This window comes from Taudactylus pleione, unplaced genomic scaffold (genome assembly GCF_031769625.1).
Source record: "Taudactylus pleione unplaced genomic scaffold, aTauple2 ptg000019l, whole genome shotgun sequence".
Taxonomy (NCBI): domain Eukaryota; kingdom Metazoa; phylum Chordata; class Amphibia; order Anura; family Myobatrachidae; genus Taudactylus; species Taudactylus pleione.
The window spans coordinates 7,340,391-7,359,514 of record NW_028284421.1 but is presented as its reverse complement, the minus strand read 5'-3'; the positions used below and the strand labels follow the sequence as shown (position 1 = coordinate 7,359,514).

General features: G+C 41.8%; 1 protein-coding gene across 10 annotated transcripts in view; it reads left to right on the top strand.

Annotated features, from left to right (window-relative positions):
• SLTM (SAFB like transcription modulator) overlaps positions 1-19,124 on the top strand; it is a 125,707-nt gene that overhangs the window by 70,799 nt on the left and 35,784 nt on the right. For 9 of the 10 annotated variants that reach the window (XM_088445320.1, XM_088445312.1, XM_088445335.1 and 6 more), the window contains 2 exons: positions 7,773-7,955; positions 12,893-12,943. In XM_088445320.1, coding sequence (XP_088301446.1) covers positions 7,773-7,955; positions 12,893-12,943 — 234 coding nt within the window. The remainder of the gene's footprint in view (positions 1-7,772; positions 7,956-12,892; positions 12,944-19,124) is intronic. The other variant, XM_088445327.1, reaches the window with a different exon arrangement.

Genomic DNA, 19,124 nt, shown 5'->3' with positions numbered 1-19,124 from the left:
TCCCCCAGCTCAGGGTGCCATTCCACTGCGGTCTTGCTGTTCCTCCCTCACCCTCTGAGACTCACGGCAGCCATTTTCTGCATTCAAGTCTTCGGGAACGCTGGGTCCAGTGTACTTGTATACCTCTCCCAAGGGCCAGGTTATATAGCGCTATAGCCTTCCAGCCACTGCTGTCTGTGTAGTTTATTGTAGTGCCCACTGCAGTTATATTGTATGTGACTTATGCAAGCGCTGCTGTTAGTTTTTCATATTACTGTCAGCTTATACCTTCTACTATAACCCTGGCATTACTAAGGTATACGGGGTTCATTGTACCTCACATCTCCCTATAATTGTGAGGGCTAACACATACTATATATATTGCTGTGTTGGGCACTACACTGTGCCATAGGGTTGCTCACTGCTCTGTCACAATGTGTGTTACAGTATTCTTGCAGCTATGACTGGCAGAGGCAAGAATAACAAGCAGCCTGCTCCTCCCACTCTGTCTTGTAAGTGATGCTCAGCAGGCTTAGCTTCAGAGGACCTCATTCAGGATGGTCTTTGTGCAACTTATTATACTGCCCCGGGCCCATCAGCTCGAGTGTCCTCTCCTCCGGACCCACCCTGGGCTACTTTTTTCACAGGTGCTGGCAAAAACTGCGTACTATCTAACGGTCCCTGTGGTAGCTCCCCCTATGGTATGGCCATAGTAGGTACTCCATGCAAATCCTTTGCCTCCCCCATGGGTAGACATACTTTCTAACTCATTGCAGATTCTGGCGGTTACCTCTACAGCATTTCAGCAAATGCTACAAAAAGAGAGACCCTTACCTAGTAAACCTGCTATGCATGCTGTGTTATCTTCAGTCCACCAAGCTATCAGATTCTGACTTCTCATCTGGGGAGGTTGATGATGCAGACCTCCCTCACTCTGACTCCCCCTTGGGAGACTAGGAACCACCTTCTAAATTGAATATACCTGCACTTGTGAGAGCTGTAAAATCTGTTCTTCAAATAGGAGAGAGAACCTGTTCCTAAGACAAAACAGCCATCCTTTAGTAAAAAACTACCTTTTGTTGTTTAGAGTTTCCTTACTCTGATCAGCTGTGTGTTCATATGAGCGAGGCATGGAATATGCCCAGTAAAAGATTTCAGCTGCCTAAACATTCCTTTTACCATCTTCCCTTTACTGATTTGCACTAAGGAGCTCATTCAGATGCGCTCGCTAGATGAGGCCGCTCGCTCAAAGCGTATGGAAATTCAGCTAAGTGATTTCAATGCAGCTGTTCGCACAGCAAGGCAGAAGCACGCCCACTATGTCTTGGTGAGGGATCAGTTTGTGTTTTATAGACTCCCACCAGCCTATCTTTAGCCGCCCACTAGCGTATGTAATCTCCAGGAAGTATATACAACCATCAGTACATCGCGTTTCATCGAATCTGACCGCATTGCTTGCGGTTGACTCTACCCTACTGCGAGCACTTCAGTGTAATATTCATCCAGGAGATGTGTACTTTGATGCTGCCTGTTAATTATGCACGCCCCAGAAGCGGCGTAAAAACAGACGCCTGCGTCCGCAACTCCTGCCCGTTACCACCCACAAACTGCCTCTCCTGTCACTCATTCCACTGGGCTGTCTTTGCAGGGCGAGCACTTTCCGATTGCTCGTGCTAGTTTGCGCACGCACACTGCCAACTACACGCATGTGCACATTAGCAAATATCGTCTGCAACGAGCGGCCGCTTGCTAGCGAGCAGGTCTGAATGAGCTCCTAAATGGGAAGTTCCCCCAGCAATGGATTCCCACATGACACGTCTGGTCAAAAATGCTACCTTACCTATCCATACTGCAGCCTCCTTGAATGAGACTATGGATAGAAGCTTGTTTAAAATCTATATACTCTCTTAGAGGAGCTGTTACTCATCCAGCTACGGCGTGGGTGGGTAAGGCCTTTGAGTGTTGGACAGAGGCCCTAGAAGAGACATTTCCCTCTGATGCTTGGAGGCAACAGCTGTCCTACGTATCTTGCATTAGAGATGCGCCTCCTATTTTGGTGAAGCAGCTATGGATACGGCTCTCCTAGCCTCCAAGGCATCTGCCACTTCTGTAGTAGCCCAGCGTATTGTTTGGCTCCGCTCATGGAGGGTAGATGCGGGCTCTAAAAAGGCTTTGGAGTCTGCCTTATTCGGGGGATATCCTGTTTGGCCCAGAATTGGACAAAATTGTGACTACCTAGGCAGCTTCCAAGACTACGTTCCTGCCTTCGGCATATAATGCGAAGCCTCGGACATAATCCTTTTGGTCCTTTCGTCAAGGAAAAGCTAAAGGTCAGTCCTTTTCAAGGCATCAGCTAAGGCCTCCAAGCTTAGGACCAAATAGACCTGGGGTAATAGATGTCCACCTACCAAATGTGAGGACAAACCTTCAGCCTGACAGGATGGGCTTCTCCCGGTGGGTGGGAGGCCAACTTCAATTCGCTCAGTTCTGGCGTCCGACCACCACAGATTCCATGGTAAGAGATGTGGTCTCCAATGGTAATGCCCTCTACTTCCTGAGGCGACAACCCCACCCCCCAAAGCAGTCCTTTTGCACAGGCCCTCCGTCGGACCCAAGCAAAGCCATGCTGCTCCAAAAGGCCATTCAGTCCATACTGCTCTCAAGAGTAATAATCCCAGTCACCTCCAAACAGCAAGGGAAGGGCTATTCTACCCTTTTTCTTAGTTCAGAAGCCCAACGGGTCTCATCGGCCTATCCTCAACCTCAAGTCTCTGAGCAAGTTTATCAGGGTGTCCAGGTTTCGTATGGAAACTCTCAGTTCTATTATACTGGCTATGGATCCTGGAGACTTAATGCTGTCTCTGGACATTCAGGGCGCTTAGCTACATGTACCTATAGTGCCTTCTCATCAACAATATCTCCAGTTTGCTATACTACAGCAACATTACCAATTTCAGTCTCTGCCTTTTGGCCTTTCAATGGTGCCTCGGGTCTTTGACCAAGATCATGGCAGTTATGGAGGCCTATCTTTTGTCGTCAAGAGATCAGACTGCTCCCATATATTACAGCACCGGGTGCGCAGACTACTACACCGTCGCCCAGTGTTAATTTACTCTGCAATGCGGTCCCTGGGATCCATGGTGTCCACCTTCGACATGGTGGCGTTCGCTCAGTTTCACTCCAGGCCCCTACAACACCTGATCCTCTTCAAGTGGAACTGGCTACCCCATCTGCTCAGATGCCAGCCGATGAGCCTCTCCCCGGAGGTTCGCCTATCCCTGGCCTGGTGGCTCCAGATGTCCCACTTGATCAAGGGATGCCCCTTTTGGACCCCGGACTGGGTACTCCTAATCACGGACGCAAGCCTCCGCGGGTGGGGCGCAGTGACCCGCCAGCACTCCTTCCAGGGCCGCTGGGCTCCAGCCGAGGCGGTCTTGCCAATCAATGTCCTGGAACTCCGAGCCATCTACAGAGCTCACTTTTGCTCAGGATATTCTTCAGGCCAGTACAAGTACAGTCAAACAATGCCACGACAGTGACCTACCTCAATCACCAAGGAGGCACTCTAGCTAAAAAGCACCATACAAATTTGAATCTAAAACTATATTAAAATACTTCTGATACAATAACACATCTGAAATTATTTGTTTAGCAAAGAATTAGTCATCATACCCTACCAATTTAATACAAACACAACTCAAATTTGTCACTTCAACAGGGACTTGAAAGATGGAGAGGGTCCTGCTCATTAAACTTTTTAGCTGGAAGATGACACAACTGAAATGAGTTCGGCTCATAGATTGGGACGGGTTGTGAGGGTGCATCAGTGTGGATGGTTTAAGTGGGAGTAGGGTAGGGTATAATATATATATATTTTTTTCTTCATACAGAAAAAATACAAAAAAAACAAAACTGTCATATTACTGAAACATAATAAACAGTTTGGTATGCATAAGAATACAAATTGTTACATGTGTGGGTTCAATACTTAATTACACAGCCAAGCAATTTTAAGATGGTACGTTAGTAAAAACAGTTTGGATCCAAATATATACGTAAAGGCAGAAAAGTGTGGCTTAAAACTACAGTACAAAATGGAAGCGTCTAGCTGGAAAACATTTATATAGTATTTCAATACACAAAGAAAAAACATATTCCTACTTATCTTATGGTGCATACACCCGGTCAAAATTTCTTCAGATCTGAACGATAACTATTTAAAAAATCGTTCATAGCTGAAGGAAAATCTGACATGTTTGAACGATGTGCGTTCCCGATGGTCAGATAACGATTTCTGACATCTGATGTGTTTGCAGTCAGGTTTTCACGGTTTCAGTCATTTTAATGTAGTCAAAAATAGTTTGTAGTTCAAATTGTTCCAAATCGTTTGCAAAATCGTTCAAAGCGTTGGTCAAATCGTTCATCTGACAGCGTGTATGCTCCATTACACCGTAGGCTATAGACAAATTAGAACCAGTGTGTTTCCCCAATTGGCGATTATAGGGGAATCTAGCCATCTTGCCCAGATGCCAAAATACTTTTTCTCTGCTTTTCTAGCCATGTATAGATATTTCTCATGAGCAGCAACTGCATTAACTAGAGAGAGCCATGCCCCTAATGGCTCATATACACTAGACTATATGCTCCATGAGGGGTATTGTCTACTGTTATCCCTTGAAGTCCTGGGCTCTCCCGGGCAAACTATTTTAGCATGCACACTGAACTATATCGTTAACTATATCGTTCAGTGACGTCACCCAGCCACGTTCCCGAGCTTGCAGAATCTATTTAATCAGATTGGCCTGCAAGTTCAAGCGATGGAAGACATCATTAACTATCTGCAGGAACGCACATCGTTAACTATATTGTGCATACATACTGGACGATCTTGAATGATCACAATATCGTTATTGTCCACTTTATCGTCTAGTGTGTATGAGCCTCAAGTTTGGGCCATTTGTTGCCGTCCATTCCCTGGCAGCATGCAGATATTGGTGATACAACAAAAGTTTTATTTCCAGACAGCATTTGTAGTAGGGCTATGTTAGGGAAATCTATAAAGGGGAAGTAGGACAATATTGTAGGGAGGAGTACGAGGTTGTTATAGTAGGTGAGGTGCAGGTAATATGTAGATTTAAGAGGGCAAAACTATTTTGAGAAATGAGATGTATAGAGGTTGTGGTATTGAGGGCTTTGTTGGTAAGAGTGAGTGGTAGTATTCTAGAGGACACGGGGTGCTAGCCTATAGATGTTCACAGTGGTGTAGCAAATATGGAGGGCGATTCAGTTAAGCGTGATGCTGAATAGCCCCGGGAAGGAGGTCCCGGAGCTATTAAATACACCAAGCTGTTAAGTCCAACTAAAACAACTTAAGTCTGAGCATGCCGGTTAGCACACATAAAGCTGGGTGTTAAGTCGCGCTAACCGGCATTCTCCAACTGAAGTGCTGGCTGCGAGGCTGTTAGCACCGTACTAAGCTGAGAAACAGCATCACGACTGGCACTTTAGCTGGATTTGTGGTCGCACCCTCAGGAGCGTGAGAGAAGAAAGCCTTTAGTCAGACTAACTGGTGAATTGAAAAGCTTAGGGAACTACTTCCCGGGGTTATTCAACATCGCATTGAATTGCCCCCATGGAGTGAGGAGTCTTACAACAGTCTTACTCTTGAATTTAAGACCGATTAAAGTGGTTATATCGGTGGAAGGGACTTCCAGATGAGAGGAGCTTGCTGTAGTAAAGGTGGGTGAAAATAGAATAGTTTAAGACTTTTCAGTAAGCTTTTGGATAAAGGGTTTTATGGTATAATGGCAATATTTCTAAAATCGTGGTGGACTGTATTTCAACAATAAACTAAAAGTATGTTACCGAAGCAGAAGTAATTGGTGGTGTTTGACAGTGTTTTAGAGGAGGTAAGGTCTCTAGTAGGATGGAAGATGATTTTTGGCCATCCATGTGTAGGTGGCAGGGATAGTTAGTTACACCCAAATCTACCTCTCCACCCAGGGTCTCTACCATTCAGTATTATCCACCCAGGGTCTCTACCATTCAGTATTATCTTGTGTAACTGTTGTAGAGGTGGTATTGGAGGCTGAATAAATTCCAAAGAGAAGTGGTGTACAGTGAGAAAAGCAATGAGCTCAGATGAGGACTAGATCACTTTTTTTTTTGTTGAGAAATTAATGACTAGATATTTCTGATATGGCCCTGTTGAATGTATGTGTGCAGAGCCACATTGCAGATGTCCAATCTTTAATTTTGCAAGTGAGGAAGATGGTGGTCATTATGCATTAAACAGTTCTTAAGGTCTCTAAAGCTGGGTACACTAGACTTATATAGATAGATATATAATATCACCCGCACAGTTGATGAATGATATATTGTCCCAGCTGAGCTGCTCTGCAGATGCGATTTATAGAACGTGCAGGTATGTCGTCCACATCTTGTGTGTGTGGACAACCAAACGGCCGCACACTGTTTGCCGGAGGAAACTTTGATAACTTCATCAAACCTGGACGGGCATATTTAAATGGGTTATTCTGAACAGACACAGTGCGGCTGGTTGGTAAGTGTGTATGCACAATATCATTGGTGTGCATCGCTTCCTACATCGTTAAAGTTCCGAGGAGCAACCGACCAATTTAAGTGTGTACCCCCGTATAACTCTTCCCAACATAGGGCGGTATTCAATTAGTTTTGCACTTGCAATTAAGTTTCGCATGCCGGACTTTTCGCTTACATCGCGTATTTTAGCAGTGAAAACTTATTGTGCACGTACCCACTATTCTACCTATTCAATTCCAAAAGACGCAAAAACGGCGACACGAAGTCAGAACAGGCGGAAAGTGGTGTTACAATCGGGGAAATCAGCCCAAACTCCCCAAAAGATGCAGAAACACAGGGGATCAATGTAGTAGTGGCCAATTAGCCCTAATAAAACAGTTTGGGGTACTTAAGTTGGCACAATTGTTTGTAATTAGCGTATTTGCACAAGTGGTTAAGAATGGCATAAAGCAGTATTTTGGTGGGTAAAGTAGTCCTGTCAAATTTGGGATACCTGAAAATGGGTGTTAGCATATTTTAATGTCTGTAAAGTGCAGTTTTAATAAGTTAAATTTCACCCTCATACAAGCACCTGCAATCCCAAAAACACTTGGCCCCTTCTTAGAGCACCCCCAGAACCTTATTTTGCTAGTTTGCTAATGTCCCCCCCACTTTGTGCTTTTCTTTGGGGTGTTCTTTGCTTTTTTTTTTCCTAGAATTTTTTGACGCAGTAGTCCTTTGGGGCGCTGTCCCAAGGGCGTTGAGTGGTTTCCCCACCTTTGCACCCCAATTTTGCACTTCTTTTCACCAGCTCTTCAATCTTTTTCGCCTATTACATTGCATTGACTTTCCGCGTACGCGAAAAGCGGGTGGAATTGAATACGGAGATAAGTTCCAATAGGCGAAATACGGAGATAAGTTGAATACGGAGATAAGTTCCAATAGGCGAAAATTGCAATCGGCGATACTTTTTCGCGGATCTTGGCTTTTAGCTTCTAATTGAATACGGCCCCTGAATTATGGTTGGAACAAACCTAGTGAAAAAGCCAAAGAGATCATGTATGGTTACCTGGTTGAATTCTCTTTCCATAAGAGATGCTGAGCAACTTGTGCAGCTCCAGAGGCTACCTCTTTTTCAACTTCATACAGTTGTATAATAAGTTGGCAAACAAATTAAATAACCCTCTTTCAGTAAATGGGTAAGCTTTTCCCAGAGCTCTAAAGATTCACATTGTTTGCCTCTTTCAAAAAAGGACAATGAGCTGGAGTCTCAAGATGTAAGTGATCAAGATGGTAGTGATGACGTAAAGGATTCTGAGGAGAATGATGAAGAAAGTTCTAAGTCTGTCACAGTGCTATCCACTGAAGGAGAGAAGAGCAGTGAATCAAAGCTTACCCATCCAGACGAGGACACTGAGAGAGAGCCTCAAAACCAAGTATGATGAGTGGTTCCATTCAAATCACAATGCAGTGTCTTTTATTTGTTAGCTACAAATTGGGTTTTAAAATGGACTGGTGCTTTGATTTAATTAACATAAAAGGAATGCAGGTTTATGATTTGAGTTAAAGCAGTAATCCTATAAGACGAAGAGATGTTATTAATTGTCCTTGCTTTTTGTGCCTACTATGGCAGCCAGCTACTTTGAGCAGAGAGGCTTTGGAATGCCCCTCTTGGCTCGGTCTGCACTGAAAGATATCCGCCCCCCCCCCTCCCTGATATTCTCCCATTGTCTACCCTACAGAGTGAGATGCTTAGATAAGGTAATTTACATGTTAATTAAAGGACTTCCATTGTGGGATTACTGCTTTAAATATAGTTATCATTTAAGGCTGAAAATCAGTGGACAAGTTTTTAATTTTGAAAGCTTTTTTGAAACCACATTTGTGGCTATTCTCAAATACTGCTGTTCTTGATCCTTCTTACTCAAATTGGTTCACTTTCACTTTCCGGAGCTCTCCAACAACTCAATTTACGTACATAATCTCTTTTGCTGCTACCAATTGCTGTCTTAGTCGATTTTCAACGTATATATGATAAACTTAAATGGGGAACGGGTTTACAAATCACTAATTTCTCATTTGTGGGTTTGTTTTTTTTTCTTGCAACAGACATGGATGAAATATATGGAACAGCGATTTAAGTCAAAATTGTCAATTGTTGCCTTGTTTTTGTTATATAAGGCAAAACCAGCCTGTTCATTACTTATTCTCCACTGAGCTGCTTATACATGGCAATTGTAGAAAAAACATTGTAATACTTTGGGAGCTTAACAGTGTATCATTCTACAGATTTTAACTTTATAGCTTAATAAAATGTCTGTACTTCACAGAATGGAAAAGACGTGATGCTGAGTAAACTTGCCATAAAATATATATGAATTATAGCACACATGTAATGTGATTATGTATAGATGAAAAGGTCATGCCATTTATTAAAGGGTTACATGGAAAGAATAGTGTAAAGTAGTAGTATGGGCAGTAAAATGTACACCTCCCTGTTTAAGACCACACAGATTAATGAAATGCGTTGTGGACCAACATCCATTTCTGATACATTTGGGACCGTTTATATTCAGGATGTGTCCTCATCTAGCCTCATTGCCCGCTAAACAGCCCTTCTAGTCGTTCCATGACGTGGTGACTCTGTAGCGCTGAGTATCTTTTTACCTTCAAATGTCTTATTTGCACAGCGATGCAAATAGTTACCACAAAAACGCTTCTGCTGATTAAAATGATATGCAGCATGCCTATGTTCTGTGAGCAACTGCGGGTGTATCTGCATTCAAAACACTACGTTCGTGTTACAGCCGCTGACACTAATGTGGCGTTTCACATGCAGACACACCTGCAGTCGCACGAAAAGGCGCTCTACGCTACAGAGTCACATAGAGCTCCCGCCTTGTGTAGCGCACGGAGAATAAATGTATGTGGACACATCAGTTTCTCTGTTCCAGTGTAAGTGTAGAAGGCATCAGATAATATATATGCAGTGGTGACATTTTCAGTTTACATATTGGACTGAAGTTTTACACATTTATTCAAAAACCCTTCTAAAAGTATGAAACTAATTTTGTTTGCCACCTATAGGAAGAACTTCTTTTTTTTTTTTTGTTTGTTTGTTTTTTTTGTGACCACCCATTTGGAAGCTCATGTGCTAAGACTTTGTTAATATTTCCTGTCTACATTTTAAAGTCCCCGTTAGGATTTTTCATGTATGTGGTTGAAATTGTACATATATTAGTACATACCTGGTTCTCTTCACCTTGTAATATGTTATACAGCAAATAGAAATACACTAGATCTAATAACAATGAGCCTAAAAGCACCCCCCTAACAGTAAAAATTACTTTTTTTTTTTCCCCCCCATTAAAAGGTGATCACTTTTGACATTGTATATCAAGATAGATAGATATACACGCGCACGTGCTGACTTTGTCTGGGTTGGAGAATGGACCCAAAATTCCAATTTCTCTTAACCTAATTTCTTCTTCTTCTTTGTCTAACGCAGTGGCTTACTATTTTGGGGTTGGATCACCAATTACCCCCGACACCCCCCCCCCCCCCCCCCCCCGTTCCATATTTTTTTCAGATTATTTAAAACTCATAAAGATTCATTAAATACAGGTTACAAGTGCAGTTCGCACCATTGTTATATCATCAAAACACTGCATTTATAGCGTTCGAATATCCTCTGACGTGTAGAACAGAAGATTGTGTTTATAAAAGTGAAGCACATGGCAGATACAGTGAATGTATCCCTAAAGCACTTGCTTTCATGTGTTTTTTTTTTTTTTTTGTTTACTTATTTGACCAGTGAATATTTAAAGAAACCCTTGATACTGTGCTGACCTATTGTTTACATACATCACTTATTATAGTGTCTTTTTCACAAATCTTGTGATTTCAACTTTCACTTGCCCTTCTCTCAATTTTCAGTTCTATGGATTACTAAAACATACATCAGTCAAATACATATTTTATGTATGTACAGCCATGGCCAAAAGTTTGAGTGACGCAAGTATTGATTTTCACAAAGTTTGCTGCTTCAGTGTTTTTAGACCTTTTTGTCAGATGTTACTATGGTTTACTAAAGTAAACTTACAAGCATTTCATAAGTGTCAAAGGCTTTTATTGACAATTGCATTAAGTTTATACAGAGTCAATATTTGCAGTGTTGACCCTTCTTTTTAGAGACCTCTACAATGATCTCTGGATGCTTTACTATTGGCATGACACAGGACTAAGACCAGGTTCAAGAAGGGGAAGCAAAGAAGCCACTTCTCTAGGAAAAACATTAGGGACAAATTGATATTCTGCAGAAGGTACAGGGATTGGACTGCTGAGGACTGGGGTAAAGTTATTTTCTCTGAATCCCCTTTCAGATTGTTTGGGGCATCTGGAAAAATGCTTGACCGAAGAAGAAAGGTGAGCGCTACCATGAGTCCTGTGGCATGCCTACAGTAAAGCATCCTGAGACCGTTCATGTGTGGGGTTGCTTCTCAGCCTAGGGAGTGGGCTCACTCACAATTTTGCCTAAGAACACAGCCATGAATAAAGAATGGTACCAAAACATCCTCAAAGAGCAACTTCTCCCAACCATCCAAGAACAGTTTTGGTGACTAACAATGCCTTTTCCAGCATGATGGCGCACCTTGCCATAAGGCAAAAGTGGTAACGAAGTAGCTTGGGGAACAAAACTTCGAAATTTTGGGTCCATTGTCAGGAATGTCTCCAGACCTTAATCCCATTGAGAACTTGTGGTCAATCCTCAAGAGGTGGGTGGACAGACAAAAACCCACAAATTCTGACAAACTCCAAGCATTGTTTAGGCAAGAATGCCATCAGTCAGTATGTGGCCCAGAAGTTCGCTAACAGCATGCCAGGGTGAATTGCAGAGGTCTTGAAAAAGAAGGGTCAACACTGCAAATATTGACTCTGCATAACTTAATGTAATTGTCAATAAAAGCCTTTGATTCTTATGAAATGCTTGTAATTTTAATTTAGTATACCATAGTAACATCTGACAAAAGGTCTAAAAACACTGAAGCCGCAAACTTTGTGAGAACCAATGCTTGTCATTCTCAAAACTTTTGGCCATGGCTGTGTATATATAGTGCTGGATTATTACCTGAAAGTATTTCAATGAGAATATGAAATGTATGTTGGTTGTGACTGAGGAGGATCTTCACACGTAGAGCACTGTGTGTTTTAAACTGCTAGTATATTGTGCCTAGTCGTCTAGAGCAAAGACTTCTACTTTGCCAATCTGAGCCTTAGTTTTGCATATCAGTCATGCAAGAATGTGTCTTAAATGTGTGGGTATAAAAAGATAACACTGGCTGAAAATGCACTATTTTTTTCTTTAAAGTGTTAAGTTTGTTTTCCAAATAGTATCTTGCACTTGTCCTATGTCAGGCCTGACCTAGGCAGACAAACCTTTATTCTTTATTCTTTATTTTGTCTATATTGCTCTCTAGTCTAACAGGTAAGCCATGCCCACTTCTAGGTAAGCCCTGTACTTTTTTTTTTTTTCTGCTGAAGCATAAAAAAAACAAACTACCCATCCTGCTACATAGTCTTAGCACGCCAGTGAGCGCCATAGTTTTTTACATGTCTTTTGCTGCTTGCTACTTTTGAAGGCCCCAATTTGGGTTGAAAACAAAATTGGCTTTTTGAGCAGCAAAGTGTAGTTACTTTTATTTCAAATGTGAAAAAAGGTTTGAGCTAGTTTTTATTTATTTATTTTTTAAATCTACTGTATGCTTAATCTATAGAAATGTAGCTTAAAATACTTGTTGCAGAGAAGTTAATGCTAGTAAAAATATTTGTATTTGGTCACCGTGTAATACTACCTGATTAGTGCTTAGTGTTATTCTGTGATGTGCCAAATGTTCCTTTGAAGATGTCTTCAGATATTTTACACACGTTCTTTTGAGTGCATTGAGGTCCCCCTTATTTATGTAGCATCTATGTATTATGAAAAGTGTACAGAGAATATTTAACCATCCACAGCTGTCCCTGGCACAATGGAACTTAGTCTGTTCTTTACCACACAAACCCAAAGACTAATTTCATCAGAAGGCAACCCAGCAGTATGTTTTTTGGGCTGTGGGAGTTATCAATTGTCTAACTACTGTGCCATCCAGTACCTTGTAGAAAACCTTGGCCTGTCTGAACACAGTAAAAACCATGGAATGTCAAATGTACGTATGACGTGTCATTGTTATAACTTATTCTGTTCAAATGCTGGCTGGTAGCAGCACTAAAATATGGTTAAATTTAAAATGTATTCAGATAAGCTCCTAAAACAAATCTTTTCCTTGATCTTTTGATAACTTGCATTACTTCCATTTAATGTTTTTTCCTTTTTTAGGATGATAATCAAGATGTTCAAACATTTTCTGATCATGATGTTGTTCCAGATGTAAGTAGTAGTCATTCTGTTACATTGGCTAAATTTATTCCACTTGCAAGTAATAGCGTCTGTGTTTTTGGAATTGTTTTGTTTGGATAAGTTATATCATTGATGTGTGGGTGTACTTGCTAAGGTTTATATAAACTGCCATCCCCTCTGTATTTTATTTCACTTTATCACGCATTGTGGGGACTTAAATTAGGAGCAAATTTGCTTTGTGACCTCATGTGTTACTATTCTGTGGACATCACATTATATTTTAGCAATATAAAGTCTATACCTCTCACACAATTAAATTAAAAAGTTCACCTCACACAAATCGCAGGGTGAATCGTGAGATGTGATGTACATGTTTCATAGTAACTTTAAGATTATTCTCTCCATAGCTAATGGTCAGAAAAGTATAATAGTCTGTGTAATGTTAGTTTGGTTTGCTTTCACACACCTTTTTGTGTAGTGCAGGCAAGTCTTAATATTTTTGCTTTTATATATGATTCACTTTAAATTGGTGGCAGTGGAATTTCTGCAAATGTTATACATCATTCAAGAGAGTTAATTTTGAATGAAGTGTGCGGGGAATGGAGAAATAGTAATTTGCTCTGCAGGAAACTTCACTATTGACCTGCCTGGTCATAAATATAGGTCTGAGCACTCTCCTTGAGCAATTCTCATGAGTAACTCTCCTTCGTACTAAAACGCTGTACCATGCTGGCAAACCTTATGCAGGTTTGTCCATATAGAATTAATACCAAAGAAACCTACACAGTTGCTTATTCTAATATCACCAATTTATTAACTTGACCGTATTTAGACCACAAACGGGGGGTGCAATGCAATTCACCGCTATATTTACTCTGATGGGAAGGAGTTAAGTCGGAGAATGCCGGTTCTAGTGACTAAACACCCAAGTTTAGTCTGAGAATGCCGGATCTCAAGTCTTAACTCCCTCCCGTCGGAGTAAATATTGCGGTGAATTGAATAGCTCCGGGAGCTCCTTCCCGGCGCTATTTATTTCACACTGACTTGAATTACTCCCAAACTTTCTTGGAATGCTCAGACATGTCATGCCCTTGAAATATTATGAAAGACTGACAAAAGTAATTATTGCAAAGTCTCCTCCATTCAAAAGAAAAAAAAAAAAAACAACCAAAATCACCTGTGCATCACACCAACATGTATGTGCCTCACAAAAAAAAAAAAAAAATTCTCAGTCACTCCACCCTTTAAAGCAGATAGGGGTTTTATAGTAAGACAATTATTTTATTTAAAAATGAATAAAAAAAATTACTTTTTCTGATGTGGCTTATATTGATGGTTAAACCTGTCTTGGATTTTAAAATAAATACTCTTTAAAAGCTTTTACATTTTGGAGGGGGGAGTGTTCCAGGTAAACAAGGGATTAGAACTCCTGCTGCCGGGAACTAAACATCCCACAGGTATTTTGTTATGGCATGCTAACACTTTAGCAGGGAGGCTAGGATGTGTGATTCCACAGCAGATGGAGTGCCACTGGTTGCCTGCTCTTGAAGTAAACTGCATTTTTTGAAATGAAATAACACAACGTCCACATATTCTAAATATGTGAGAACTTTGCAACACTCGCTCAGAATTGAATGTCCCTACCCACATTGCATTATTGTGTGTTTTTTTTTTTTATTTTATTTCTACAGCTTTATATTTTATTGTACAGCTAAAGCTAAACTTTTCAATTAATTAGCACATTACATAATGGCTATTGTATCGTCATATGTAAAATACTTCAATCTATCCTGAAACAGTTTGGACTGTTGTGTCATAGAAATAATTGCATCATATTATTACAACCTATGGAGCAGATTCAATTAGCTGCGTATTGAGTCTGTTGATGTGTAAAATGCTGTTTAATTACAGACTTCTGTGCAGACCTGAGGCTGCAGTTCACTCTCATTCCTGCTCTCATCTCTAGAGTGAACAAACCACTACTCGACTCACGGCTAATTTAGTCTACCCATATATAGTTTAGGACTAGAAAAGGGTAGTCTTTATACAAAGTTGTTATATTTAAATGAGAAGCTTAATCCTTTTAACCGGTCTCCTAACACCGTCCCGTCTTCATTTATATTTATTTCATGGATCGGATATGGCAGTGGTTCTCAAACTCTTTCCTCAGGGACCCACGCAGTTCACATTTGACAGGTCACACAGGTGTATTGCCAGAAGCATAGCTGATAAAATCTCTGAACTACTTGCAATATTGACAAGGGATGAACTAGATATTGTAGCAATTACAGAGTCATGGTGTAATGAAAATCATGACTGGGACATAGCTATACCAGGCTATACTCTATTTAGAAAGGACAGAATGGGGAGGATTGGAGGAGGAGTAGCTATGTATGTGAAAAACAGCATAAATACTACTATAATACAAAATGTTGAAGCAACAACTGAGGCCCATTGGGTTACTATAGAAATGGTGGACAAGAATGTAGTTTGCATTGGGGTGATCTATAGACCACCTGGACAGAAACTGGATAAGTACGTATTGCAGGACAATACTAGAATGGCTTTAAAAGGAGAAGTCATAATCATGGGAGACTTTAATTTACCTGATGTAAACTGGGAGGTATCTGCTGCAAGTTTCTCTAGAAGTGGCGACTTTCTAAATTCCCTTCAGGGAGCATCTCTCAAACAATTGGTGAGGGAGCCCACTCGTAAAAATGCTATTCTGGACTTGATACTCACAAATTGTGACAAAATATCGAATGTAAATGTGGGTGAGAACCTAGGATCCAGTGATCACCAAGCAGTATGGTTTAGTATAAAGACGGGGTCCAATTCATGCCATAGAAAAACAAGTGTTAGATTTTAGGAAGGCTCACTTTGCAGAGATGTAAAGATGTGTTACTGAGTCAGTGGCAGATTGGAGGAACTTGGAAGGGGTGCAGGAGAGGTGGGGAAAAAAAATGCAATACTAAAGGCTACAGGCCTTTGTATTAAAAGGGTTAGAAAAAGCACCAGGAAAAGGAAGCCAGTGTGGTTTACAAAACCAGTATCAACTATTGTGAAATTTTAAAAAGATGGCTTTTAAGAAATATAAGCAGACCCAAAATAATAACTACAAAGAGGTGTAACTTGCCAGAAGGAAGGAGGCTAAGAAGGTGACTAGGCGTGCAAAGGCAGAAGCTGAGGAGAAAATGGCCCAGTCAGTAGATAAAGGGAGCAAAACTTTTTTTTTTTTTTATAAGTGAAAGGAGGAAGTCAAATGGAGGAACAATAAGACTTAAGACAGAGTGAGTATATGATCGAGGGAGACAAAGAAATAGCTGATCATCTAAATTATTTTCGTTCAGTATTCACTACAGAAAGAGGGGAAGGGGCCACAGTTAAGTTGCAGAGGCATTCATAAAAATGAAGTACATGACATTTAATTTACAGAGAGGGTCCTAACCGAACTCTCAAAACTGAAAGTGGATAAAGCAATGGGGCCAGATAGGATACATCCAAGGATACTAAAAGAGCTTAAAAGGGTCCTGGTAACACCATTAACAGAATTAATCAACCAGTTGCTAGTATCAGGAGTGATTCCAGAGAACTGGAAAAGGGCAAATGTAATACCGCTGTACAAGAGTGGAAGCAAAGAAAAAGCAAGTAACTACAGACCAGTGAGCCTTACATCAGTAGTGGATAAAATAATGGAAACCCTATTAAAAGAGTGGTGGAATATCTCAAATCCAACAATTTACAGGATCCCAAATGGCATGGATTTACTCAGGGGAGATCATGCCAAACAAATCTTATTGACTTTTTTGACTGGGTGACAAAAGTAATAGATCAAGGGGGGCCGTAGATGTAGCTTATCTAGACTTTAGTAAGACTTTTGACACACTCCCGCATTGCAGAATGATAAACAAACTGGAAAGCTTGGCATTGGATTCTATGACTGTTGAATGGATAAGCTTTTGGTTGCAGGATAGGAAACAGAGTTGTAATAAATGGAGTGTATTCACGGGAGGGAAAGGTTACCAGTGGAGTACACCAGGGATCTGTACTTGGGCCAGTGCTTTTTAATATCTATGTTGGTGTTATTGCAAATAATATTAAAGGGAAAGTATGCCTTTTTGCAGATAACACGAAAGTATGCAACAGGGCAGACACACCAGGAGGGGTAAAACAAATGACTGAGGATCTGTGCAGACTAGGGGAATGGACAAGAACATGGCAACTACAGTTTAATGTCAAAAAATGCAAAAACATGCACTTGGGTCTCGATAACCTAAAGGCTAAATATAGTATCAAGGACACTAGAATGGAAAATACAGAGGAAGAAAGGGATTTAGGAGTCACCATTTCAAATGACTTCAAGGCAGGCAAGCAATGCACCAAAGCAAGACTGATGCTTGGTTGCATAGGGAGAGGAATCAGTAGCAGGAAAAAAGAACTTATAATGCCACTGTATAGATCATTGGTATGGCCTCATCTAGAATACTGTGTTCATTTCTGGAGGCCATATCTCCAGAAGGATATAGACACATTAGAGACTGTACAATGAAGGGCAACTAAAATGATGCATGGCCTACAGCACAGAACTTGCCCAGAAAGACTAAAAGATCTTAAAATGTATAGTTTGGAACAGAGAAGAGAAAGGGGGGACATGATAAAACTTTCAAATACATGAAGGGTTTTAACAAGGGACAGGAGGGAAGCATTTTTCAAAGGAAGAGATGTACAAGAACACGAGGACATGCACTGAAACTGGAGGGAGGTAGGCTCAGAGGAAATTTGAGGAAAAATTACTTCACAGAAAAGGGTAGTGGATAAGTGGAATAGCCTCCCATCAGATGTGGTTGAAGCTAAAATGGTGGAACAATTTAAACACGCTTGGGATAGGCATAAGAATATCCTTAAGAGAGACGTAAGGAGCAAATAGGGTTGAAGTTGCCTAAAGGATACATGAAAAGGGGCAGACTATATGGGCCAAGTGGTTCATGTCTGCCATCAAATTCTATGTATTCATTACTTATGGTGCGTACACACTGTCATACAGGACCATGATCAGATAACGATCGCTATAGAGCATCCAACACATGCTTTAACCCCATAACGACCCGCGATTAACGATCACTGGTCCCTATAGTAAACGGGCTAACCTGGTCGATATCGACCAGGTTGGCCTGCATGCACGGGCGACAGTTGATGGTCGTCATCGACCATTCGTGCCCGCGCATCGACCATCGTTTGGTAGTTTGCAGGGGCCAGAAACTGTATGATTTTAAGGATATGATCGGTATCGTTAAAATTGTGCAGTTTATCTGACTGTGTACAGGCCATTACTGACACTCTTTTAAAAGATCCACAGGTGGAGCTAATTATTTCACTTGTGATTCTTTGAGAAAACATGCACTGTTTGGGGTCCTGAGAACTGGGTTTGGGAATCCTTTGTAATATGGAAATGCCACTGTTTATTAGGTGGTTCTTCATACTTCTTAGTTTATAAAATTCAGTTGCTTTTTCTACTTCAGGGTCCATAGGGTATCCACAGGATACCTTGGGGTATAGGTGTGACGTCAGTCGCAGGGCACCAAAGAGTTAAGCTTTCAGCCTCCCAGGATGCACTGGGTCCCCCTCCTATACCCCGCCCCCGAGCCAAGGCACCCCAGTTTAGTTTGGTGCCCGGCCGGAGTCGGGTGCACCTGTTGGAGTGGGGGCTAGAAGAGCCCCTGAAGCTTTTTCTTCATGCAGCTGTGGCTGCACATCTGGATGGACAGTCAGTCCTGACGTCCATGCTGTCTTCCCTACACCCCGCCGGTACCAGAACGCCGGTACTGATCCGGGGATGCTGGTGGGCATCTGGGGTCACAGCTAGCGGTGACCCCAGATGTTCCGGACCATGGCCGGATTCAAGGGGGACAGAGGTAAGCAGCGGGGTCCCGCGGTGGGTCCCCGCTGATCACATGGTCCTAAGTCCCCAGGCAGGGGGCTCCCTGGGGACTGGCTGCAGCGTGGAGCCAGGCGACCAACCTGCGCTTCCACTACCTCCTGGGACAGCGGACCGCAGCAGAGCAGTAGCGCTGCGGCGTCCCAGGGGTTAAATGCATGCCAGGGGAGCGCGCCTTCCCTGTCTCACAGCCGGCGCCTCCCCCGCTGCACACAGCCCTCTCTGCACTGTGCTGACTGGCCCTGTGTCAGCGCTCCTCCCCCAGGCCAGCCTCCT